At 37.0% G+C, this 27,145-nt stretch overlaps 1 protein-coding gene across 3 annotated transcripts in view; it reads left to right on the top strand.

Moving 5' to 3' along the window:
* The first annotated feature begins 4,094 nt into the window (after positions 1-4,094).
* Positions 4,095-27,145, top strand: part of LOC107752883 (unconventional myosin-X-like) — a 73,532-nt gene continuing 50,481 nt past the window's right edge. For 2 of the 3 annotated variants that reach the window (XM_016568954.1, XM_016568953.1), the window contains exons 1-2: positions 4,095-4,402; positions 21,001-21,099. In XM_016568954.1, the coding sequence (XP_016424440.1) occupies positions 4,382-4,402; positions 21,001-21,099 (120 nt within the window). In that variant the 5' untranslated portion in view covers positions 4,095-4,381. Of the gene's footprint in view, positions 4,403-19,736; positions 19,800-21,000; positions 21,100-27,145 lie in introns of those variants that run through there. The other variant, XM_016568955.1, reaches the window with a different exon arrangement.

The raw sequence follows: 27,145 nt of genomic DNA, 5'->3' as shown, positions 1-27,145 counted from the left end.
TATGTATGTTATATATTAATTAATATAATAAATGTATTATGAATATATTTATTAAAAGTGTATATTTTTCTACAATTATGTCACGTTTCTGTTGTGGTTTGGTTTCTCTGCTTTACAGTTTGCCTGTGTTCCCTTGTTTGTTTCTATGGTTTCTCATTTGTTAATTAGTCCTATACTCACCTGTTCTGTTTCTCCTTAATTGCCCTGTTCGTGTATTTAAGCCCTAGTTTTCCCTCTGTTCCCTGTCTGCTATTGTTTGTACGTTGCTGTGTGTTTGAAACTAAGTTGCTGTTTGTTGATGGAATTGTGGATATTCTCCTGGATTTATTATTAAATACCCCTTTTGAAGTTACTCCTTCATCGTGCGCTTGATTATACAGCCAGCACACGTTACAGATTATTAGAATAATGTTAGATGTATAAACCTATTAAAAACTGATTTTGTGTGATTTCTGAAATGAGCTGAATCTGAAATGAAAACCATCATAATGCTGAGTGAAACAGTAATAATATCAAATATGTATTAAAAATGTTTTTTTTTATTTTTTTTTTAATATTTGTCTTCGACAGGATCTAATGAGTTTGGAGTGACAGATGATGACAACATTTTCTGTTTAAAACAAGTATTTTAGACAAAACATTTTTATCAATATGCAATTACATTATCAAATCATCATAAAATATATACATATATAATTAAAATAATTGCATATTGATTAAAATGTTGTTTGTATAAAACACTGTCACTAAACTTTCCAAACGAGTCTCATTTCTCATTTGTTTTATCATTCTATTTTTAACACATTTTTTGATATTATTCCTGTTTCATCCAGCATTTTTATTGTTTTCTTAAACACGCTTTTCTGAAAGCTGGTTAATGAAGATATTCTCCAGAGGGCTATGGGGGCTACAGAAACACTGCCAGGTTGTCTCAGTCTGTTCTCCTCCCCCATTTCCTAATGGGCTGCTCTGATTAGCCAGTGGCAGCCACCCCACTGCCTGCATTTGTCTGAGCTCTTTGTCTGACCTCAGGTATTGCACCAGACTTCATCTATTTGGTGACCTGAAATTTCTATAATGCAACTCAGCAAGTACACCACACGAATGAAAATGGTGTGAGACTAATTACAAATCTACTTTCTTTTGTGTTTGCTGAAATAGATGGGGGTTGGTGCACCACTTTAACACAACACTCACCCATCCAAAAAGACAATGTACATCATCCTTGAATACTGATAATGTCATAATAGCCCACTTAAATTGAAACTGATCATTCAGATTTTCTTTTCATTTGTAATCTGAATTACTACATAAAGAAACAGCACTTGTTATAAATTATTGGGTAAATTAGCACAAAGCAATATAACAGAATAGCACTGATCAGCAATTTAGCATGCAATGTGTCATTTACAGTAACAGATCTCCTTCTGCTGGGATCTGTCACCGGCACCTGATGCCATTCCAGCCACATGCCTCAGTCTAAAGCAAACACAGTCGAAGGCTGTTTATAGCAGCGTTTGGAATTGATGTTAGAGAGATCTGAAACCTGCACAGAATAAAGTCTGATTGTCTGAACAGAGCTAGATATAAATCTAGGTAATGAGCTTCATTGCCTACTCAAGTAATCAGTTTGACTGGGCTGTTTACTGTGGGATTAAATCATAAGAACCCATTAGGTTAAACCAGGCTCAGAAATACAAGAGAATGCAATGAAAAACAGGTCAGGACTGCAAACAGAACATGTTCTCTGTAGTTTACAAATGACAGTGGCTGATCTCCTCTTAAAGGAGTAATTCACCCAAAAATAACTCACCCTCAGGGCATCAATACATATAAGAGAGTTTGTTTCTTCATCAGAACAGATTTGGAGAAATGTACTCACCAATGGATCATTTGCAATGAATGGGTGCCGTCAGAATGAGAGTCCAAACAGTGGATAAAAACATTACAGTAATCCACAACACGACTCCAATCCATCAATTAACATCTTGTGAAGTAAAAAGCTGCATGTTTGTAAAAAATACATTTTCAACAAGTTTTCATTTTGGGCAAACCATTCCTTTAATAACTGAAAAATACAAAATTTACCAGACAGGCACCCATTTTCAGAGTCAATTCCTGCATGCAGCTCTTATGATTGTTAGCATCTCTGTAATTGCTTATGCAGGCAAGTCTGTCCTCACAGATGGCACTGAATATTCTCTATTAACTTTGATCAGAAGCGGTATACTTCCTGTCTGGCAATCTTTGGAACAAGAAACATTTGTTAAATGTCTTACAATTTTCGCTCTTTCATCTGATAAGTTTATGAAGATGACGGTTGTCACAGTTGTTTACAAGAAATCTTATTAAGCCTGCCATATAAATTGTATTCACTTTAAAAATCACGATTGAATCTGAGCAATACTACTTGAACTGCATCTTTTAGGCTTCTACATCTTTCGCAGTCCACTCAACCAGAGATTAATGTCCTCCCAAGTCCTACGGTGTGCTTTTATGACAGAGCACTTTGAATATAAAGCTATGGATCAGACAGAATTAAGTTTCGGGGAGGACATTATTTTATCCCCAGAAGAATCGCTTGACTCCATTTTAGTTGATTCTTATCTAACCAAATCTAATTTTATATCTTAAAATGTTTATAGGATATACATTTTCAAGGACTGTTGCACTTTTCAAGTACTTTTGAGCTCAGACTTGTAGTTTGGGGATCCAAGTCATTTTAAAACATTCATGCTGTGTCCCAAACTCCCGGAGTAAAGAGCTCAGCAAAAGTCTGATGAACAACCAGTTACATGCAACATTATTTTGCATACACAATGTGTTCAGTGTATCATTGTTTAAACCTAGTTTAATATTGCTCTGGCCTTTCTCTGTCCTTGCAGCCCTGGCTGATAGAAAGCTAACTTAAAGGAGAGAGGTTACATAGCACAGTGCCAGCAAGAGCAGCTGCAACACATTCATACAGACAGACCTCCCTCAGCCTGTGACTTGAGAGGAGCTCCTAATAGAGATTCATAGGAGCTCACTTGAATATAATTAACCCCATTGTAAAGGTCAAACAAGCTGAGTTAGTGGCTCTCATTATTGATACTAACAGAATGTCAGGGTGTGGACCCTGATTGTGTTCATTCTAACATATCATTCACAACCATTCCCAAATATTGATTTGATATTATTATTACACATAAATACCTGTATGAATATTTTATAGATAGAGTTGTTAATTAGCATATGTTATTAATTTTCTTTAAATGTTTTACAGTGATGACCGATATGTAAGAACTTAGGTTGAATTTGGGTGACCTTCCTAAGAGGACAGTGGTAATCCAGACACTAAAGTGGGTCAAAGCCATTCCAGATTTTCCCCAAAATAGAATTCCCTGGATATCTATTTGTTCTCTCTCTATTGGAATGCTCAAAAAAAAAAAATCCATGAAAGTTTTTATATAATTATAATAAATCTGAGCAATTTCTGAGGACAATTGCAAAATCTCTATTCTGCCTTCAATTTTAAAACACAAATGTATATTTATTCAGGCTTCACAATTAGGGGAATATATGAAGACAGCAAGAGCAACAACAACAAAACACACACACACACACACACACACACACACACACACAAAACTGTTAACAGCACAAGCACATATACACATGAATTAATTTGCAACTTAAATACTCATCTTTTTGTCTGTATCTTTTTTTTATGAATACATTTAACATAACTGGAGAAACGTTCAAAATGATACAAATAAAATAAGCTAATGTGAAAAGTTGCTCATAATATAACAATAAAGGTGGAAAAAGCCACATCATTTTTCTATAAAAAATATAATAAAATAAAATAAAATAAAATAAAATATATCATATATTAATCACTTTTTTTGATTTTATATTTAGCTTGGGAAAAATAGCTTGGGGCCAGAGCACTTCATTTTATATGTAAAAAAAACGTCCTATTACGGTGTCCTATAGGCGGCTCTAGCGCTCTCACACAGGGTGTGTCTAGTGGGCGGAGTGTCGTTGCCAAGCCCCGCCTCCAGCCGTCATACCCTAATGAGCCGGTGGCCTCTGTGTTTTCTCTACACAAAGATACACCAGCGCACGCTGAGAGAGGCGAGTCGGACCGCCGCTGGATACACACGAGCTTCTTCACATTCACAGAAGAGACATCCACCCCTCATAGCGGTTTCCGAATCAGTTTGTCAAGAGTGTTTGAACAAAACTTTAAGCTTATTCAGAGGAATTACTGTCTGGACGATGCGATGGGGACTTCAGCTGGGTGTTGAAGAGCATACGCGTGAATGAAGAGCATCTATACAGAGTACGGAGTCAGTGGTACCCAGAGCACCAAACACCAGACAGGACCTTAGTACAGATGGATACCTTCTTTGTTGAGGTGGGTGGAAAACTTGAACACGTCACTGGAACCATCTCTCCCTGTTTCCTTTGTGATAGTGCTGCCTTTAAAATAATGTTTCTGAGCTTACTTCAAGTTTTGATCACTTTGCCATATTTTACTGTCATGAACTAAAATATTTGAACCAATAATATGTAAAAACGTATTTCAATAATTATATATATATATATATATATATATATATATAAGGGAACTATTTATAAATTGTTGTTGTACAGTCCTCTTTCTATAAATATAACTATAAAAACTTATCTATAAAGTGTGAACAGTACTTGTTGTGGTTCATTATTAGGTGGTAAATCTGTTAGGATTTTCTGTCACTTCAGGTGAGATAAAATGGGGAGTCCCTCTCACATTCATTACCAGTTCAAAGGTTATTTAACACCAGATCACTGCCTTTGAACATAGTGCTTGCAGAAAAGTGGTGAACAAAATACCATCTTGATCCAGAGTAAAATGATCATAAATGCCCCAGTGAGGACCCCCAGGATGTGTTTCATGCCTCCCTCTGTATGCTTTGCTCTTCTGTCTCTGTGTCAGCATGAGAACAAACCTGCTGGCAATGAAAGCTCAGACCTGACACACAACGCACTGACCCACTGCAGCAGTATTAAGTAGATACTACTGTATAGCATTTAGATGGCCTCAAAACCCCCCTTCCAATATTTCAGACCACCAAAGAGTAGATATTGAGGTCAGTGTGGTAGACAAAAGAAATACATTTTAAAAATCACAATATAGTTGCAGTCAGGTTTAACCAGTTACTTTTTGCACTGCATGTGTTGTTCTCTCCAAACTTTGGTGGTCTATGTTTTGAAGAGTCTAATTAAAGAATAGTTATTTGTACCTCATTAAATAGGCAGCTATTTTCCACACAACCCTTTTACTTTATCAGACTGAGTCAAATACTCTGTATGTTGTATTGTGAGATATGAAGCCACATATAAAGTCGGGCTTTCACCGCAGAGCATTGGAAGACAACAGCAGGCCTGAATGAAGAATAATTAAACATCTGTCTGGGGTGGATGGAGGACAGAAAGGGTCTGAGACACATCTAAGATCCAGCCGGAATGATGAGGCTTAGAAGTAGCAACGCAAACATTCCATGATTATTTATAGACATGGGCCGCTGTCAGGAGGAAGGCCACATTCATTAACCAGTGTGGCTTCAATTCAATTAATGGGCTGAAACATTGAAAGCATTTAAATTCAGATCTAAAGCAGAATTATTGAGGCATGATTTAAAAGTATGGTTTGGAAGGAATTATTAAAACAATGTGTCTGATAATCAGGATGGATTTTTCTGAGCTGTGACCTTAAGATTCTTCACTTTGCTTGTATGATTTATAATTCAGGGTTAAACTAACATTCCCGCTGTTATGTTTCACTGATATGTCAAAGCATTGCCTTCTTTCCCATCTGAATCCACACTTTGGACAAGGCGTAATGATATTGCCAAATCCCTAGCTTCCCCTCCAGGCGGTGCTCTCCCTGAGACAAGCCCTAATCCTTCCTCTGCCAGCTGCTGAGTCACTAAACTACTGAATACTCAGAGTGTGTCATTTAGATCATCCTGCTGGAGCTTACCTGTCCATGGCTACTGATCCTTATGACTAAGTTTGGTTGCTCCCAGACAGACTAGTGGGTTCATCCACCCTGGAGAGATTTATGAAGCATATAGGCTTCTCGTTTCGTTCAGCTCTCCCACCTGTGATAGTCTCATCAAGACTTTAAAGTGAGAGTTAACCCTGTGTTCCTCTAGAACAGTACACATATAGGGTGTTTTAGAAACATAAATTAGAAACATTTAGAAAGTTAAATGTAAAATGTATTAAAATAAAATTTGCGTATTTGGATAATTGAACTTGGTATAATGTTCAGAGTGTTGTGTTCACAGTTGATAAATGCAGTTGTAGTAACTAAAACTAGTCATTCTTCGATAATGAGCAGCATATGGATATTTCAGCTGAACATATTTTACATATTGCTACTCTTGCATCATGTTGACACAGTCATATTTTGTAACTGGAAAAGTGCTGTTTCAGTCAATGATTTCAGCCTTGAAAACTATTTCAATAGAATATTCAATAGATATTTTCAGTTGCCCGAAGTTAGAATTCCGCTATGTGTTTTTTTTTACAGCATATTTGAGGAAGTTTTGCCTATATTGTATCTATTTCAAATTATTTCTTATATAAGTTGAACATATAGTGCCTTGTACCCGAATAATTTATAGGTGCGTCAGATAAAAGTATACTCAAAAAAAATTATAAATTCCACATACTACTCAAACTTGCATCATTATAAAATTTTGGAAACAACATTTTGGACAATCAACCTTCCTTCAGGCTTACCGTAAAATGACCGAAACATTGCTAATAAAATTGTGTAATAATGCATGTTTGAGTAGTGTGTGGAAGTTCTTTCTTACACAAGTTTTTCACTTTACTTAAAGCCTTTGAGTATAATGCATTATAAAGGGGTATTAAAGGGTATAATGCATTATAATTATTATTCATAATGTGCATTGTAATACATTATATCTTGTCATAAATAATTATAACCGAATTTGAAATGCATAGTGTAACAATTAATTGATAAGTGTTATAATGTATTAACTGTGGTTACAATTATTCATGAGACTGTACAATGCATTATAAGGTGTATTACAAGGCATAAATAATGCATTAAAACTACTTTTATAACGCATTATACATAAAGGCTTTAAGTAAAAAGTTACCAGTTTTTCTTATACAAGTAAATCGCAAAAAAAAAAAAAATGGATTGTATTTTCTGACTACTTCTTTTTTTTAAATGGAAGAAGCATCCTGGATGAACACCCTCAGCACTGGAGTGAAATAATTTGGATAATATTGACGGAAACTGGACAAACTGGACCCAAAGATACAGCTGGAAATTATGCTGTAACTAAACACAAAATAAATAATGAGGCCCCTTTTTGACATGTTTCTGCATATAGAAATAAAATTGTTTTGAAATTGTCTCGCAATTACTGTACATGATCATTTACTCTGGCACTCATGCCCATCCATAGCATGCAGGGATGTTTATGTTTCTCGCTCACATACTGACTTGAGGAATGCAGTTCATTCCTCAAACAGCACATGCGTCCATTCATTAACAGAACCACAAATACATTTCCGGCTCAGTCCAGTGTCAGCTATGTTAAAAATACCCACAAAGTCCACTTCAGAGGAGCAACCTAAAAAAAGGATCGATGTAGTGATCATGTCGCCTGGAACAACAGCTGACCTGCTTTAAAAAAGGAATTCCTACTTTTAAAGTATCTCTCGAAAGAGTGTCTCACATCCAACACCGGATTCCTTTTCCAGATACATTCCTGTCCTGAGGATCTCAGTCTCCTTAACCCTGACCCGAGATTCCAAGCCATGCCTCTTGGTCTTAGCTCTTAGATTTGAAGTTCCTCTGGTTTGGGTTTCACACTATTCTTCTCAGTGTGGCTTTGACTTCCTCAGGCAACCTCTAATGGTGCTGAGATGTTGATGGCAACTGAAATCATAGCTTTTCCTCTTTGCTCTGTTGGGCGTACTAGACAGGAAGAACAAAACAATAAAATAGATTTTTTTTGTGTTCCTGTTTCCTGCCACATCTATTTTGTTTGTCATACCTTACATGGGTACATATCATCTTAAGGAGAATCCATATATCGAGAATGTTTTTTGGTGTTTGCATGTTTATTCTCAATAAAGCTGTTCTAGGTTCCAGGCACCCAGTTGCATTGTTGTAATCTCTTATGATATGACTAATCAGTCACAGGAATTACTGTAGGTGCTTAGTAAGTGCTTTCGTCATGCTGCATGTCGGTGTGAAGAATTATGGATTGTCCTCTCACACGTGCAGGAGTTATATCAGTTCAAACCGGATTGCTAGTTGATCCAGTCTTGAACAGGAGTGGGGCTACATAAGTACAGCAGCCACCCCACAAGGTCATGTTAATCCCTTTCACTGTGGCCTGGACTTTAGCAAGGCTCACTTATTCTCAGGACTGGCTTATTTATTAAAGCTTGTCTGTCATATACAGTTTTTGTGTGTGTATATTGACAGGATTTATTCTTTGTGACCAGTTTTTGTTGGATTTTTTTACATGGTTATTAGGTTGTTGTGTGCATCTGGATGCAAACCCAGATGGACCCCAATCCAACTCTTTGTTCACTTTGTGGGCTTAATTGGTCTTGTGTGGCCAATCTGTTGATACATTTTTTGTTCATTATGGAGTTTAATCACCTTAACTGCCTAAGTTGGCAAATGCCATTCTTTTTTTTTATCCCAAAAAAAAAAAGGTAGACAAAGACTCTCAGATGTTCTCGTCACAGGATGGCGGTTTTGGAGCCCTTTTGGAAACGTTGTACAGTAAACCACAATGTCCATGGCTCAAGAAGTCTTAGGCATGACTCAGTAAGAACACATCCCATTTGGTGTGCTGTATGGAGTTTATTTGTTTAAGACATAAATTTTGCGGTACTGAATATGGCAAGTGTTGTTCCTTTTGTTGTGATCAGGTAGTAGACTCTTAGACGCAATAAGAGGTAATTCATTGTTTTGTACATTGTAATCACTATTTTCTATAGCATTTTTTTTTTCAGATAACACATTTTGGAGTCATTTTTGACCCAGACTTTGCTATTTTAGCTACACTATTAAAGGCATTAATGGCAATGTGCAGGACTGATTCTCTTTAGCTACACTTTGCAGTTTCTTTTAAAGGGTGCGGTGTGTGCAAATAGCGCTTCCTCTGTCATCTCCTTTGAGGCTCGTGTGTGCACTGCACCCCTTCCCCCTTCATTTCTTAATACTGTACCTCTGCAGTCAGTTGTATCTCCATCTGCCGCCGCTCCTGCCCCCTGCTGAGGTACAGCGGCTGTGGATCCTCGCCATCAACACCAAATTGAGCTTATTGAAAAGGCTTTTGTTTTGCCTAAGGGGCAAATTATGTGGAAGGAGCTGCCAGTTTGTGCCAATATACCATTCAGGCAGCTCGAGGACTATTAAAGGTTGTCTGGTTGAGAGACTTTTTGGTGGATAGTGTTTGGGTTGGTTTGTGTTTTTCATCGTTTCTGTAGTTACAATATGTGTTGCATAGGCAGGAGGGCTTCAGATTTGGCCTCTCCATTCACCTTCATATGAAAGTAGTCATTATGCTAATTCCAAAATGTGATCATACAGGGTTAATTTCATTTTAGTCATCTGATTGTAGACTGTCATTTGTTTTCTATGCTCATTTTGAACTAGTCATGCTTTATTTTTTTTCTAGAGAACAGGATCTTTGATAGCGAGCTACATTTAACAGATTTTCTTCACCTTTATTGCAGCATGAGATCACTTTCTGCTGCTTTAGACCTGCGAGAGTTCAAGAAAAATGATCTGCTAAAACCCTTATAGAGGAAGCTCAGTGACTTTAAAAACAGTTTTCCAGTGAGAAAGATTCATGAATGTTTGAATGTTTTGGCATAATAGAGCATCTGTACAATTATCACCCACTCGGGGCCAATAAATTAGTCAGGTAGACCCACCTTTTCATAATAACCGTACCATCCCATCCTTCCTGTCCTTCTGGTGACGGTGCAGCATTATTTATGTGCCCCTGTCAGCGGCTGTAGCTCGGGGCACTGAGAGCAGACGGGTGTAGCAGACAGGCTTTAAAAGCTGTGATTAACACAATCAGTTCTTGTGCTGTAATCTGTTCACAAGGACGGTCCCCTGACCAGACCCCAGAGAGATTCACAGGGGGCCATGGAAGGCCTCATTTTTACTGAGGTCTATACACACAGGTTTCCAAAAAAACAAAAAACAAACAAAAAAAACAAACAGAAGAGCTGCTGGGTATGGTTAATTGTGCAGGACATTTATTTTGCATTTGTATTTATATATTTTATCTAATATTTGACAATGTTTGCTTAGAAATTGTACTCATCTCTTTTTTAATATATTGTTTAAATAAATATTTTCTAAATGTTTTAGGGGTTTATCTGTAAGGAGATTAAGCAGTTGCACAGCTGACATGTAATATCATCCTTCAGTTTAAGCTTGTTTAATGTCAAACCTGCTATGACCTGACAATGATTTGTTTCATAATAGAGACCCACCTTTTCATAATAACCGTACCATCCCATCCTTCCTGTCCTTCTGGTGACGGTGCAGCATTATTTATGTGCCCCTGTCAGCGGCTGTAGCTCGGGGCACTGAGAGCAGACGGGTGTAGCAGACAGGCTTTAAAAGCTGTGATTAACACAATCAGTTCTTGTGCTGTAATCTGTTCACAAGGACGGTCCCCTGACCAGACCCCAGAGAGATTCACAGGGGGCCATGGAAGGCCTCATTTTTACTGAGGTCTATACACACAGGTTTCCAAAAAAACAAAAAACAAACAAAAAAAACAAACAGAAGAGCTGCTGGGTATGGTTAATTGTGCAGGACATTTATTTTGCATTTGTATTTATATATTTTATCTACTATTTGACAATGTTTGCTTAGAAATTGTACTCATCTCTTTTTTAATATATTGTTTAAATAAATATTTTCTAAATGTGTTAGGGGTTTATCTGTAAGGAGATTAAGCAGTTGCACAGCTGACATGTAATATCATCCTTCAGTTTAAGCTCGTTTAATGTCAAACCTGCTATGACCTGACAATGATTTGTTTCATAATAGTTGGAATATTACTCTGTTAATGCTAGCACACCACCTGTGACTTGACCTGGACTCTGCAGCTCCATGGCTGATATGTTTAAGCTGGTTATGAAAAATTAATGTTGCTGGTATATACAGGGCTTATCTATCTTCTGTGGTATTTTCTGCAGTTAATGAAATGTGTACACAATGCATACATGCTATGTAAAAACAAACGTCATTGGTTCTCATGCATCAAGCAAGCACTTTTGAGCTTCTGTTGACCATATTTGATGCGCTCTATGTATGTGCATTGATCAGTGTTTATATAAGAAAATTATATAGCCTAAAATAAATATGTTTGTCATATAAAGTGATTGTGTTACACTTGGATTACTCAATTCACGTGGATTACTTTCACAATGTTTTATGAACGTTTTAATGAAGTGTAAATGATTTTAAGGAAATAAATCTGAACCATTTTGTTCTTAAGATGACCAAACGCCTTATGACTTTAACTAATTGGTAACAGAATTTTTATTTTTAGGTGAATATCCATTTAATAGAAGGAAATATCCATAATCCTCACTTACTTGGAGACCAAGAGTATCTAGAGTAAAAAAAAAAACTCAACATGTAATTGTTTATCCAGCCCAGATGGCAGGTTTCTTATTTTAGCACGAGTTTTGCCCTGTGATTAAGACATCACAGAGACATCTGTGACATGTTGTGGAATACAGTCATAGGTTAAAAAAACGGGTTCAAGCATCCTGCCGTCCCATTAAACTGCCACTGTATTTAAGAATATTACCCTAATTGAGTCCCTCTGTATTGTTGTGAAACCTACCATGTTGAAATAACTGTAATTAATTTAGTTATATGTGACTTTAAATATGTCTGTAAATGGTGTTTAAACTGCTTATAGTCATCATTAGATAATCAACAAGCTAGCTGAGTGCATACTGGATGTGGCAAAGCAGATTTAGCTTGAGGCTTTGGAGCCCCAACCAACTCCTCCATCAGAGAAATGCACTTCTCATTATGTTTTCAGTGGGTAGCACGACCTGTGTGGCACTATCGCTGAAATTTGCTGATGTATAAGGGATGTTGGAATAGTTTTTTTTTTTTTTTAAGCAGAACACCAGTAGCTAAGCGATCCAGGTGGAAAAAATAAATTGTACTGTCATGCAGCTTATGAGACTGTTTAATGCTGAATTGAAGTCTTTGTACTTTAGTCAACATTTATTGTTTGTTTTTCATGCTCTCCACATTAGAAGGAATCAGTGCAAAATGGCAGTAATCTGACTTAGATGAAACCTCAACAACAGCTGTTGTACAGTGTGTGAGATGAAGGTAGATGCAGTATAGTGGCATCAGGCCCATCAGAGGCTTTTGAGATGCTAATGACTGTGGACAGAACTGCATGTCTCCATCATTTCCTCATGGAAATGTTTTGGTGCAGGAGAATCTTCTCTTATGTGCTTTGTCAGCTGAGGGCTGGTCTCTTAAAAAAGCCAGTTATATCTGAACAGCTGTTGTGTCTTAATGTTACAACTGAGAAGATCTGCCACATCAATAAGAACTCATCCCTCCCCTCTCATTTCTTTATACGATTGCATGTGCTCCATGTTTGTGGTGCGATTCTGTACATAGAGCTACAGCTGTTTACAAAATACTACGCTTCATTTTGAGATTGTTGTTCATTTGAATACACTTTGCTTTAATATAGTATTTGGCTTATCTTAAGGTGGTAAAGGATGTGTATGGACACAATTTGTCCAACTTCCAGCATCCAGTCTTCACCACTTAAGCCTAAATTGTACTTTAGTTTCTCCATTTGATAGCATGAACGAACATGGGCGCTCAACACTTGCACACTAGGACGTTTCATCCTTGTGTAGTGTCTGCACTAAAGAGTTCTGCAGGGATAATGTCTTTTTGTAGGCCATAAACCCGGAAACGAGTTAGCATTTTTAGCATTTCCAGTTCCATCGTCCTGAAGTCAGTTAGTTTTTTTGAATGGTATTTTGGTTAAATGTCTGAAATGAGGTCTGTGGTTAATATGAAATATTTTTAGGTTTTATACTGCAACAAAATAGCAATACCCTCTTAATATCCCCTTGTGATTTTTTAAAAAGCTTTTACATGTCTTGAAAACTTTAAAAACCGTATAGGGTTTTTAAATTACTCTTTTAAACCATTTCAACATATTACTCACCATTAAAATAAAACTGATATGGCTTAAAAATGGCAACCAACCAACCAGCATTTACTTGTCTTAAAAAAGGCAGTTGCTAAGTGCCTAAATTGGACTGCAGAGGCTGTTGGGGACATTAAACATCATCGCGCCAATCAGGTAAACTCATCTACTCATTAGTTTACCTTTACACCCTCATTGTGTTTCTACTCACGCTCTTGCAGAATGTATGCATTGCTTATAGCATACACATAAAAACGGAACTTGTTTTTTGTACTTTTAACCGGAAAGAAATACCCCGGAAATGGCCCAGTCTAAACCACTTCCGTTGGTGGTTTGAAATCAACTTTCATGTTTTTTTTTATCATTCATTGGGTGATGGATTGCTATGTCACATTTCCACCAGTCAGCGCTCTTTTCAAAGGTCCATATCGCTTGCTTAATTGTGGTACCTGCAGCACCAAACGTTACATATTCCCTTTTTTCATTTTCAATTGTCTTTTATTTAGAATACAATACAACCTGTCATGACACTTAATCACAGACTTCAGGCTATGCTTTATGCAAATCAGTCAAACATCTCAGTTGTAAGGTTAATACCATTAAGTGTCACCATCTCTCAATGCTAATAGCACTCTTTCTGTCTATTGTCTGGTCTGGGGGAAGTCTGGGAAGTGTCCTTCCCCTGGGGCCAGGATCTCTCCATTAGCTAATTTCTGATCAGCTGCACCTTACATCATTTATTCATACTGCTGTCAGCCTGGTGACGGTGCGTCAAGGCTGTTTATCTGATCCTTTACAAAACACTTCTCCTTCTCTGACTCTCTCTACACTGTCAATTCAACTGTGAATTTACATGTTCTAAATTCTTAATGTTGTAAAAGTATTGCTTGAGCATGACGTAAGGACGCTTGTTGCAAATCATTCCTGAAATATGTCCCAGAGTTTAAGAATGTTTGTGGTCACCATTAGGAATTTTATTCCAAAGGATGCTAAACATCATTTCGGTTGGGACCTTGATTTGAGGTGAGGCAAAGCTCTCATTGGCTTGCATGATGTCATGCAGGTCTGGGGAGGTTGAGGTTAACACGGGGTAGGGACTAGGGAGAGCTGTCTTGTTTTCACTTGGCGGCTATGGTAGCATGTGACATACAATAGGCATCCAAAGGTACAGTTTCCCCTCTTGCAATAGATTGGGCTTGCGTTAATCTTTTGTGTGGTTCAGTTGCTTTTGTCATGTATTTTAATGGAATCCAGAGTTGGACTATTGAGCAGGTGTTTAGACATGTGCAAAAGTATTTTTGAATATTGCATTAACTGAATGAATAATCATAGTCTTAGGAAGCCACTAAAGACAGTAGAGACATTATGTATACACACACACACACACATATATATATATATATATATACTGTGTGTATATTTGTATATTTGTTGCAGAAATAATTGTAGCTCTAAATTCACCCAATTTCAGTCACTTACAATATGAAACCTAAAACAACAACAGGCTAGTCAGTTGTTGACTGTCCTAAACCAACACTTCATGGTACATCAACACTGTTTTAACATGTCGATCTGGAAAACTTTTAACTTGAGCCTGTAAGGTCAGCAGTAATTTCAGTCCATCTAATCAGATACTAACCCGTAATCTCACTCATTTCTTGGCCAATTTCTCTTCATTTCCGTCACTCACTATTCTGTAGATCAAATCCCTGATCCTGGACATGTTTCTGCAACTTAACTTAAAACTTTCCAGTGACTGATTTCTGTTAGCTTTGAACTGTCATCTGTCATATTGCACAGTAAATGAGCAGTTGGACCAGTAGAAGTCCTAATGATGGAGAAAGGTTTTGCTGGAATGAGTTCAAAGAAATGTTTTGCATGGTTGTTTTTTGCTCTATTACTGTCTTAGGATAATTACAAGAACTATAGCATAGTGTTATGCAATTCACAGATTAAACCAAGACTTGTTAAATTGTATGTGTGTTTGTTACTGAGCAGTCTAAAGTCAGTCAGTATTGAGTTTCATCAGACAGTTTACTCTTCAGTATAGCTGAGGCCCTCAGTAATGTGAAGAGCTCTTCACATCTGCACAGCTGCACTGAAGGAGAGCCAGAGGTCAGCGGAGGTGTCAGTATTGTAATGATAATCTGAATAAGTGTCACTGTTTGAGATCTAAACAGTGTGCAGAAATCTCTTTGAAATGTAATGTGACCAGCTGCTTTCTAAAAGAGTCTTAATGATATTTGTGAAGTCCACAGGAGTTCTTCCGAAACAAGTTTTCTTAGAGTTTTTTTTCAATTGCTAACAAGCGTTTACCAATACTTAAAGTACTTTTTCTAAACTCTTAACACAGCAACACACCTACATCACACAATTAGCCAAATAGTTAATTTTCTGGCCAAAACCACATTTTGTTGAATAAATACAAACTCTACGTTTCAAAATGCCGACTACCTTTTTCTACATTTACTAACTCTATCAAAACACAGCAAACCCAATTCAAAATCGAGTCATTCAGTCAAAACCTTGGCACAGGTTTTCAATTCAATAGGAACATATAGTCGATCATAGTGCATAGACTGTCAAAATGATAACAATTAATGGCATTACAAAAACTGCATTACTTGTCATGTCTCAGTTCGACCTGTATAGAACATATAATATGAGATCCGTTTAAAAAAAAAAAAAAATTTATAATAATAATAATAATTCAGTCAGCTGATCTCTACTTTTTTTTGTGTGTGTGTGTAAATGTGTGAATTCATTTTAGATCGTATGTGTACAGCATAGTGAAGGAGTCATCAGTACTTTATGGAATGTAAAAAAACAAAAACAATAAAGTGACAGAATTGCTGCAGTAAAAGCTTTATTGGCAAAATGAAATTGCTGTCAGTGATCATTTTGACTTGACGACAGGAGCTTCCAGTGCAGAAGAAAGTATGGACATAGTGCAAAGATACATGACAGTGCAGACATACACAGGAATTATAACAGTAATATAAGAAAAAAATGAAAATTATGGTCTGTAGCGCAGACCAGAAGGCAACAGTATGAAGAGAGAGTGGGCAGGATGTGTGGGGTCCAAAATGATTTTCTTAGCACTTTTCCTTACTCTGGAGGTGTACAGATGCTGTTAAGAATTAAGAGCTTTTGAATTTTGTTCATTTTTTTGATAGCATGACAGATTATTTCTTCCGTATTGTGACATACTTCTGAAAGATTATTGGAACATAAAAAAAGTGTAAGGTTCTATTCACTTGTTATTGATTGGATAAAGGCAGATCTGAATGTGAGCTTGCAGTCGATTGTAAGAAAGAGGTGGCTTTAAGCTGACTAAATGTTTGGAGAATCCAGAGAGTAGTCTGTCGTTTCAATAGAAGATGAGTTATGACATTCTGATTAAAAATGACAAGATCAAAACTTAAAAAAAAAAATTAAACCCATGCACGGATGAATTGGTCATAATGAAATCAAAGATATGCTATGTATGTACAGCAGAGCAGAATGTGAGTCTACTATCGATCCACTGGCGTTCCAGCTGAAAGGAGCTGATTAATGTCTCCGGCTATAATATACAATATAATATGAAGGAATTATTTTGTTTGCACGTGTGCTGCAGTTTGACAGACAAAACCATGCTTCAGAGTTGCCCAGCTGGCCTTTGTTGAGGGATTTCCGCTCATCTGCCCTCTGGGACGCGAGCATGACCATTCTGCTTTGAGACGGCTGATGTGATGGAAAGGTGGGGGAAGGAGGGGATGAAATGATGGAAGTGGAGGAGAGAATGGAAGGAGGTGGAGGCTTGTGTTTCTGTGACCATCTGTTGCCTGTACAATGCGCCCCATGCACAAAGCAGGTTTACACTGCTGTCCTTTCAGAGGCACGCATCATGGAGTTCGCTTCTGGAAAATCTGTTAACCTCACCACATAATCGATGACATCATATGGCCAGTGCCAGTGGAAACATGTCTGGTCTTAAACGCTGTCATTATAGTGGGGATATTATAAGACTTTCAGAGTTGTTCATATCCTCCTTTGAGATCTCTCAAAATAAATATGAAATACAGGACCTCAAGGAAGAACCCATTGTTGCTGTTTCAGTAATGCAGTAATGCAGTAAAAAAAATGTTTTGGGAAAAAGCTATTTGTTGAGCACAATGGCTTTACTGGGCCAGATGCTATAAGTATAATTTATATATGTCAGTTCTGCCTTTATATGGGGTCATGGGGGAAAAGTCACATGTTTTGGTGCTCCTTGTATGTCCTTGATTAGAGAACATCTGTTATTTGGCTGTATTTCTCTCTGTAGACTTGAAAGATCAACTGCTAGGGTGGTTGTTTGGTTAGTTTCTATGATAATCTGCTCCCTAGATACATCTGGGGATATGTGAAAATTTTCACTGATTTTATCATCCACTGGGCAAAATCGTAAGTCTGATTGCTTTGAAAAATAGTTGCATACCTCTCAACAAGCCACCCGATTTGAGATATTATTTTTGACCATATGGACAAGTTACCTGGTCATGTTTAATTTTTTTTGTTAGTTTTTTTTTTCATGATGCCTAACATTAATTATTTGAGCATTCCTTAGGGAAACATCAAAATTATCCTTGAATATTCCATGAAAGCTAATCCTTATTCTTCTACCATATAATGAAAGGTTTCAGCAGTCTGAACCACAGTTATCTACATCATGAAGAAGTTAAGACATTAGTCCTCCTGCCCATACCAGTATTTTATTATTTATATGTAGTAATCATTAAAGTGACCAAACCACAATACCCATTTATTTATGGTAAATACCGCTGAATTATTATCCATCATGGAAGATTTTGTGATCTTTGTGAACTGTCATATTTTTGTTTGGATGTTTTTGAGTTGGTTTCATGCACTAATGGTCTTATTCACTCCCATATCATTTATTATTTATATCAATTAATCACAAAGAAGAGTGAATAATCCCACCACTTTTAATGTAGTCAATCAACTGTTCCTTTAATCTGTGAGATTAAACACAAGTAATTCAGTGGCACCATGTGCCATTAAGTGCGAATGCTGTAAATGAGAATTTTGTAGCAATGGCATCTGATCTTAAATCCGTAGACCCTGCTTCAGATGTAATTCAGTTCGGTCATGTCACGTGAAACAGCTTTTCTGAGCCCTGTGCTTAAGTAATTTTCCTCTTGTGCCAGTCACAGACCTGGCTGATCTCTCTCTCATCTAATCTATGATTTCAGCTCAATAAAATGATTCCCTTTAGCTGCTTTAATTGTATTCCTGTAAGTAAATGTATTTTGTTGTCTGGAGCTGATTGTGTTCGGGCAGTGAACGCCTGTGGCACACATTAACTGATGGAGGTAGTCATATTTAGTCTCACGCATGTGTAATGATTGAACATGTCAGAGAATTTGAATGTTAGCTTTCTTCCTCTGCTCATCAAACAATGGGAAATGCATTAGCATACAGTTTTAACCTCTCCACCTCTTCTTTTCTTCAAGCCCTTTTAACTCAGTCCCATAGTCCCTGAGCATTAGTGCTACATTTAGCAAGGCTTTGACTTTTTTTTTAAATCTGAAAAAGATCCTGTTGATACAGGACATGATGCTCTATGGCACATATGGAAAAGAGATGACATAATGGTAATATTCTATAGTAGTAAACAGGAGACTAGAATAAATATAGATTTTTTTTAAAGTAAATAACTGGACTGTGGAAATGCATCACCACAGTCTGTGAAAAGGGTCCACGGAAGTGAATGGCGACTAGGTGTTGTCAAGCTCCAAAAATGACAAAAAGCACCTCAAAATGATCAGAGAAGTGCATACAATTTGTACACTATATTCCAAGTCGTACAATGTCATGTGATATCTTTGTGATGAGCAAACTGAAATCTAACCACCATTTACCACATTTATGTTACTTCAATGGTGTCTTTTGTCTTATTTTGGAGCTTGACAGCCTTTGATCACTATTTGGAAAGAAGCAGCATGAACATTCTTATAAATTTCCCCTTTTGCATCCAACAGAATTTCTTCTGTTGGATGCAAAAGGGGAAATTTATAAGAATGTATAAGTAGTAAGTAGTAAGTCAAATGGGTTTGAATACTGAAACATCATGATTGTGAGAAAATGATAACAGAATTTTCATTTATGGATGAACTGTCCCTTTAATGAATGCCTTCACTTGAAACCTTGAATGTGTTTGGCCTCATTATAATCCATGTCTCCTTTCCAGTGGATCATGTGTCTATGATCATCTTCATACAGTGTGTTTTGGAAAGAGTGGATGTATATTGTGTGTTTGCCTGCACATGCTGCCTACGGGACCCAGTTGTGTTGCACATGTCAGGTCATTATTAATAGTTAATGAGGATTGATATCTTTGAGCTCTGACCTTGGGGCTTGGGTTTCCTGGTGGAAGCCGCTCCCATTGATCCTTTGGTTCTCATGTGCTGTTGGACAAACTACTCTCTCAACACTCCATTGGCCATCTGAATGGCTGCGCTGTGAAGATTTATGCCTGTCAGTGTAAGCGTGAGGGCCATCAGAACCTGGCACACCATACACACTAAAAACCCATTCACACCAAGAGCGATAACTATAAAGATAACGCTACCTATATTTGGTTTATTCTGTTTATTATAAGCATGCACTGCAGTTCTGTCATCTGCCACTTTAAATGTTTCTGCTGACAAAAAATTGTTCTGAAAGTGATTCCAGCAACATCACTCCTCTGCATCATTATTATTATTATTATAGTTGTGGTGTTGATGTTAAAGTGTTTTAATTCTAGAGGCTATTCCTCTAGAATTAAAACACTTTTTAAAACTTTACAGTTATAGTTACTGCTATCGTTATCGTCCTTGGTGTGAACGGCCCTTAAGACAGTGTTAGGGTTCACAACAAAAGGAAATGACTAGTGGTCTTAGCAGCCAGACTTGTGTCTTCCTGTTTTTACATCTCCGTTTTCTGCATTCTTGGCCTTCCGATTGAAAACAGGGAAGTTGGCGGCTTTGTTTAAAGGGGTCATATTATGCTTTTTTAAAGATCATTATTTTTGCTATTACATTTCAGAGTGAGCCGACTTGGGTCTTGAAACCGCTGGGTCTAGAAACCACTTAGCAATGCCTTGGCATCCACTCAAAACACCCTATTATGGTGGCGAATGCACAAGCAAAGGCCCCTTCATAACACTCACATGAGAAACAACCATGTATTTTTACACATAGACAAGTGCTGGGTTTGGTGCTGCCAAAGGACTTTACTTTGGTTTGCAGCATGTGCTCTTGGCATGAATAGTGCTCTGTGCTGCCCATGTGCCCACAATGTGCGTTTAAACCCATTGGGAGGGAGCTTTTTCCCAGTCAAATGCACCACTGTATGTCTATGAAATGAAAGCGTAGCGAGACGGAATGGCTGTGGTGCATTAATGATGATGAAGGAAAGACCATGATGGGCTGTGGTTGAGATCGCTGATTGCTATTGGATCAATTGAAATTGCTCACAGATATTCTCTCTGTATCAACTTGTTCTGTCCTCAGCTCTTTTTAGAAGCACAAAATGTTGTCTGCTCCATATACATACATATTTAATTTCTGTATCAGCCGCAATGGGAAGGAAATGTCTGTCTGTCTTAAGCCAGATCTTTAATGTGTGTGCCTTTCTCTGGCTGTTCTTGATTGGTTTGCAGTATTTCGTGTCTCATACGGTCTGTTTGTCTGTCTTTTAGGGAGCTCGTGTGTGGGTGCGGGTTAAGGAGCAGCTCCTGCCCTCCACTGTCAGCTGCTGTGATGACCGGACCCTCATCCTCACCACAGACTATGGAGAGGTAACAAAAATCGTCTGCTGAAAACACATTTAGGAAACATATTTAAAGCCATATTTTGCCTATTTTAAAGAGATGGTTCACCCAAAACCTTAATTTTTGGATGAACTACCTCTTTAAGATCTTTAACATCCTAACTCCATCTTTATTTATGACTAAACAGGCTTGTGTCATTGTTTTTGGCATTATATTCTTAATGAATTTTTACTGCCTATCTGTCTGAGAGAGATAAACGTAAAGGTCTTAATTGTGTGAGGTTGTGCAGGTACAGTATGGTTTGACTGATCTGCAGCACTACAGAAGGACCTTTGAGATGAATAGCAGGAATGTCCATAAGGGAGCCAAGTTTAGCCAGTGTGTTTTATCAGTATGGTCCTCTGTTAAAGCTTTGTGTCTGGAGGAAATCCTGTTCTCATTGCACAATGAGAATGCAGGTCAGAATATATTTATCAGATGTGTCAACATGTGGCGTGTGCTTTGTCCTGGTACTTCAGAATGTATGAATGTGATATAGCCTACCATTCAGCTCATATGTTTAAATATCACTTGCAGACTTCATATGATACGTTTTTTAATCTTCATCTCTTTCAATCAGTCTGCGTCTATCTGTCTATGTCTGTTTGTCTCTCTATTTGTCTCTTTATATACTCTTTATACTGTATTTTTGCTCAAATTAATGCAGCACATTTTGACAGAACAAATGCACCATTTTGCTACAGGAAGCCTTGCATGAATTTGCATGCATATTAATGATCTGTGTGTGTCATTCTGAACATACAGCTACAGCGCAAATTGATTTCTTTCTTGCTATTCTGGTTCCACATTTACATCAATTCAGGCATGCATATTAATGATCTGTGTGTGTCATTCTGAACATACAGCTACACGCAAATTGATTTCTTTCTTACTATTCTGGTTCCACATTTACATCAATTCAAACTGATTGTCATTTGCATAGTTGAGTATTTGAGTATTTACATAATTGTTTAAACTTTCAGTTTTTTAAATTCTGGATTTAATCCGCATTATGAAATTCTTCTACATTCAATTTGTGTGTCTGTTTAGCTCAAAAATTTAAGCAAGCATACATTATGTGACCATAGAGAGGGATTCAGAGACCATACCATCTACAGTTGATCATGAAAAATGAAATCTCTCATTTCTAAGTGTTAACACCCCAAACCGCAAGTTAGACTCTTATGAGGCTCCCAGCATGCAGTGCATTGCCTGGCTCATAAAACTGCATAGTAAAGTGTAAGTGCACGGGACCCCATCACATGTTTTATTTAACAAGCTTACTGTGGCATCCATAGTGAAGCAGGGGTCAGCAGAGATCAGGAGGGTGTGTGTGAGTAGAGTTCAGTGAGGCGTGGAGAGACTGACACACTGCTCATGTCTGGGGTGAAGGTCGAGCTCAGGCCCCTCCAGAAGAACGACAGAGTCATGCAGACTATCTGTCTATCCAACTATTGTCCTTTCTACCAACCTGTCTAGCATTCATTCTACAGTTATATCTTTCATTCGTTCGTTTGTTTGTTTGTTTTATTATTCGTTCATTCTTCCATTCTTTCTATTATTTTGTCTGTCATTTGTTTGTTCATTCTATCGTGAACAAATGTTTCGTTTTAACATTCTGTCTGTCTATCTGTCTATCTATCTATCTATCTATCTATCTATCTATCGTATATATCTATCTATCTATCTATCTATCTATCTATCTGCCTGTATCTACCGTATCTATCTGTCTGTCTATCTATCTATCTATCTATCTATCTACCTGCCTGTATCTACCGTATCTATCTGTCTATCTGTCTATCTATCTGCCTGCCTGTATCTGCCTGTCTATCTGTCTATCTGCCTGCCTGTATCTGCCTGTCTATCTGTCTATCTGTCTATCTGTCTATCTGCCTGCCTGTATCTGCCTGTCTATCTATCTATCTGTCTACCTGTCTATCTATCTATCTGTCTGTATCTACCTGTCTATCTATCTATCTGCCTGTATCTACCTGTCTATCTATCTATCTATCTGCCTGTATCTACCTGTCTATCTATCTATCTGTCTATCTATCTATCTGCCTGTATCTATCTATCTGTCTATCTATCTATCTATCTATCTATCTATCTATTGTATCATTCATTATATCATTCTATCTGTCTATTGTTTATCAATCTATCGTTTTTTTGTTCTGTCTATCGATTGTTCTGTCATTTGATATATTGGCATTGTCATATTATCATTCTGTCATTCGTTCTATATTTGTTCTATTGTTCTTTTGTTCATTTTATTTTTCTATCGTTTAGTACAATGTTCCTACACATTTTCCATTTCAAAATCCGTATTTTTCCAGACTTCTCTGTAGAGTTTTCAGACCATATTTCATAGTGAAAAACAAATGATTTAGTGTGAAATGATTAAAAGTTCAAATTCACAATATTGAATTTACAATCTGATACACTCACAATACTACAAATATTGTTGTCACAGTACCAAAACTTCAGTAGTCCGTACCAATACCAGTAAAATCTCATGGTTCTCTGTACCATAGCAAAAACTGCTGGAGCTATTTAACTATTTGAACTATTTGGGGGGGGGGAATATATATATATATATATATATATACAATATATATATATAATTAATGCTAATACAAATAATAATAGTAAATAATACATTAACACATTAACACAGCATGTATCCTTAAACAAACTGTTTCCAATTATGTAAACGTTACATGTGAAAAATTTAAAATTTGGATCTTTAATTACACACACACACATATATACATATATATATTTGTGTGTGTATTATATATGTCTGATATTCTTTCAGACTTTTTCATGAAAAACACTCTGCTTGTATGATACATTTATTTTTTAGAAATTCTCAATTTTATGTTTTAGAAACAGAAAAGGGTTTAACAACGTCGTTTGCACTGCGCTCTTGCGTTACTTGATCTTTTTATTTTGGTGCGTCAATCTGTTGAGTTACTTAGTATAGGAAATTATGATCCGCACTCACGAGAACAATCTTCTTTTTTCTTTTATTTTACATTCATTACTGATGGGAAAAGACACAAACGTTTCGGCTCAAAGCCTTCCTCAGTGTGTTTGTGTCTTTTCCCATCAGTAATGAATGTAAAAGAAAAGAAAAAAGAAGATTGTTCTCGTAAGTGCGGATCATAATTTCCTATACTAAGAAACAGAAAAGGGGCAATAGTCTGGAAACAAACATTTTTCCATACTCTGTTTTCTTTTTTCCATACTTTTCCAGACCTTGAAAATACTAAAATCAAATTCCATACTTTTCCGTGCTTTTACAAACTGCGTAGGAACCTTGTCAATATATCGTTCCATCATTCTCTGTATGATTCTATCTATCGTCTATTGTTCAATCATTCATTCTATCATTTGTTCTATCATAATATCAATTGTTCTATCACTCTATCGCTTTATCATTTTGTCTGTCATTCGTTTTATCTATCATTCTATTGTTGTTTAAAACATATCGTATCATTCATTCTGTTGTTCTGTTGTTTGTTCTGTAATTCTGTTGATTGTTTTATTGTTCTGTTGTTCATTCCATTGTTCTGTCTATCATTCCCGATCTATCAATCTATCCATCTGTCATGGTCTTTGATGTAAAAAAGAGAATTAACTGTTTTTACTTAAAGCTTCAATAAAGCCTCAAGACTTCAAATGCTTTTAACAGTTATCAACAGCATTTTATAAACTATTGGCTTTCACTGGGTCTATAGTTAGTGTTTTGTAAAGCAAACCCTGTGTTTTTCTGGGATTGCTATGGGCAGGGTATGACTCAGCGCTGGTACAGCGGATGGGTTGAGAGAAGACTGCTCCCTGTGAAGAGTATAGCCATTTCAGCTGGCCTCCATGTGTCTGCTCACTACTGGGCCGTCCCTGTCCTCCAGACCCCACCCACATCATGCATATTCAAATAGGCCATGCTCAATAATACAGCAGGGTGTGGTCTTTCAAACACAAAGCCTCATGCAGGACACTTGCACAGAAGAACAGAGAAACAAATATGCCAGTTACTCTTTTAATTACAAACCTTCAATCACTTAACAGCTAATAGTTTTAATTATATGCACACAAAGCTGAGTTGCATTAGAATTTATTCATTTTTATTCAAGAGATTTATTGCTTGAGACATAAAGGCAACAATGGTATATTTTAATTAGATGGAGTGTAGACAAGTGCCTTGATGTGATGTCTCATTACAAAATATAGTTGCTTAATTTGTACATCATAAAATTATCTGTGCTTAGTTTGAACACAGTCCTTCCAAAATAGTCTATAGTCGAAATAGTCTCTCTCTGTGTTTTAGTCACAATGGTGCATCAGTCAGCAGCACTGCCCTCGGTGAAAAGGCCACATTAGGAAAACATTAATTGTGTACTTAATAACTCTAGATCAATGGATTTAGCAGATGGTTTCACATGCACATGCACGTTTAGGGGAGTGTGTTGGTGCTCATGTGAGTGCATTGATGTTGGATGTGTACTTAGTGTTTGGAAGACCGTGAAAGCATTTATTGAATGTTAGGGCTTGAAGTGTACAATACTTACAGGAAGGAATATGTCATTGCTCATGCAAGTCATGCAAAATGAAATGAAGATTCACTATACACTCTAAAAAATGCTGGGCTGTTTCAACACGACTTTGGGTCAAATATTTTTAGAGTGTAATTCCTGATGCATAATCACTGAGGAAGTCTTGCTGCTGAGGAAGAGAGATAAACCTGCATGGACAATGAAAGCAGTTCCGCTAAACCACTGGAAATTTAGTGTCTTACCAGTGATTGCATACTGGAACACAATAATAACTCCAGGAAATTCCATTTATTTATCCGGCACAAGCTGGGTTAGTCCATATTTGACCCAAAGTTGGGTTGAAACAACCCAGCATCTTTTAGAGTGTAATTCCTGATGCATAATCACTGAGGAAGTCTTGCTGCTGAGGAAGAGAGATAAACCTGCATGGACAATGAAAGCAGTTCCGCTAAACCACTGGAAATTTAGTGTCTTACCAGTGATTGCATACTGGAACACAAATAATAACTCCAGGAAATTCCATTTATTTATCCGGCACGGGGCATCATTTTTCAAACTGACTGCACTGGTTGTTTTTTCCTCATGTTTTATTGATGACCACATCATCAGGATTCCCAATACTCCCAGGGCTGGTCCATTGCTTAGCAACCAGAGGTGATGTTCCTGTTGCCTGGCACACTGTCAACACTGACACCCATTGTCCTGTCTGAATGCCTGTAATGTGCTAATGGCACTATAAAAAGCTGACTCCTTGCCATGTGTCAATTTGCTGAGCACAGCAGGCCACTATAACCTAGGGTGAATAGATGATCATAGATGTTAAATACACTCTGCTGTCTTGAAATATTCTCACAAATATAAGGACAATTTAGTTGCAGTTTGTATTGCATGGTCTGTTATCATCGCTTTAGAATAAGCTCAGAACAAATGACAGCACTGGTATTTTCTTTTATGATAGCTAGCATTATGTTTTAAATGATCACCTGCGCTGTAGGCCATTTTTCCTATTCACTATTTACTTTGTAGCTGCCATGCTGCTCAGTCAGTTGTCACGTCCCTCTAATTGTGTTACACGATCAGATATATTGCCTGACATCAGTGAGATCACAGCGACACAAAGGCAGTGGACAGTCAGATGAGGCATTATGACATGTTGCTTTGAGAGCCAAATTATCAGACTTTTATGAGTCTCATTGTTTGAATAAAGGTCATGTTATAAAATATATTCATTCAAATGTTTGGGGTTGGTAAGATTTTTTGAACGTTTTTGAAAGAAGTCTCTTAAGTTCACCAAGGCTGCATTTATTTGATTAAAAATACAGTAAACAGAGTAATGTTGTAAAATTATGATAATTTAAATTATTTTTTAACTAATTAATAATTGTTTTCCATTTCAATATTTTTTGAAATGTAATTTAATGGCAAAGCTGAATTTTCAGCATCATTACTCCAGTCTTCAGTGTCACATGATCCTTCAG

Source organism: Sinocyclocheilus rhinocerous, unplaced genomic scaffold (genome assembly GCF_001515625.1).
Source record: "Sinocyclocheilus rhinocerous isolate Xijiao unplaced genomic scaffold, SAMN03320098_v1.1 scaffold1252, whole genome shotgun sequence".
Classification (NCBI taxonomy): Eukaryota; Metazoa; Chordata; class Actinopteri; order Cypriniformes; family Cyprinidae; genus Sinocyclocheilus; species Sinocyclocheilus rhinocerous.
Note: the sequence above shows the minus strand (reverse complement) of the source record. Positions and strands in the feature narration are given on the sequence as shown.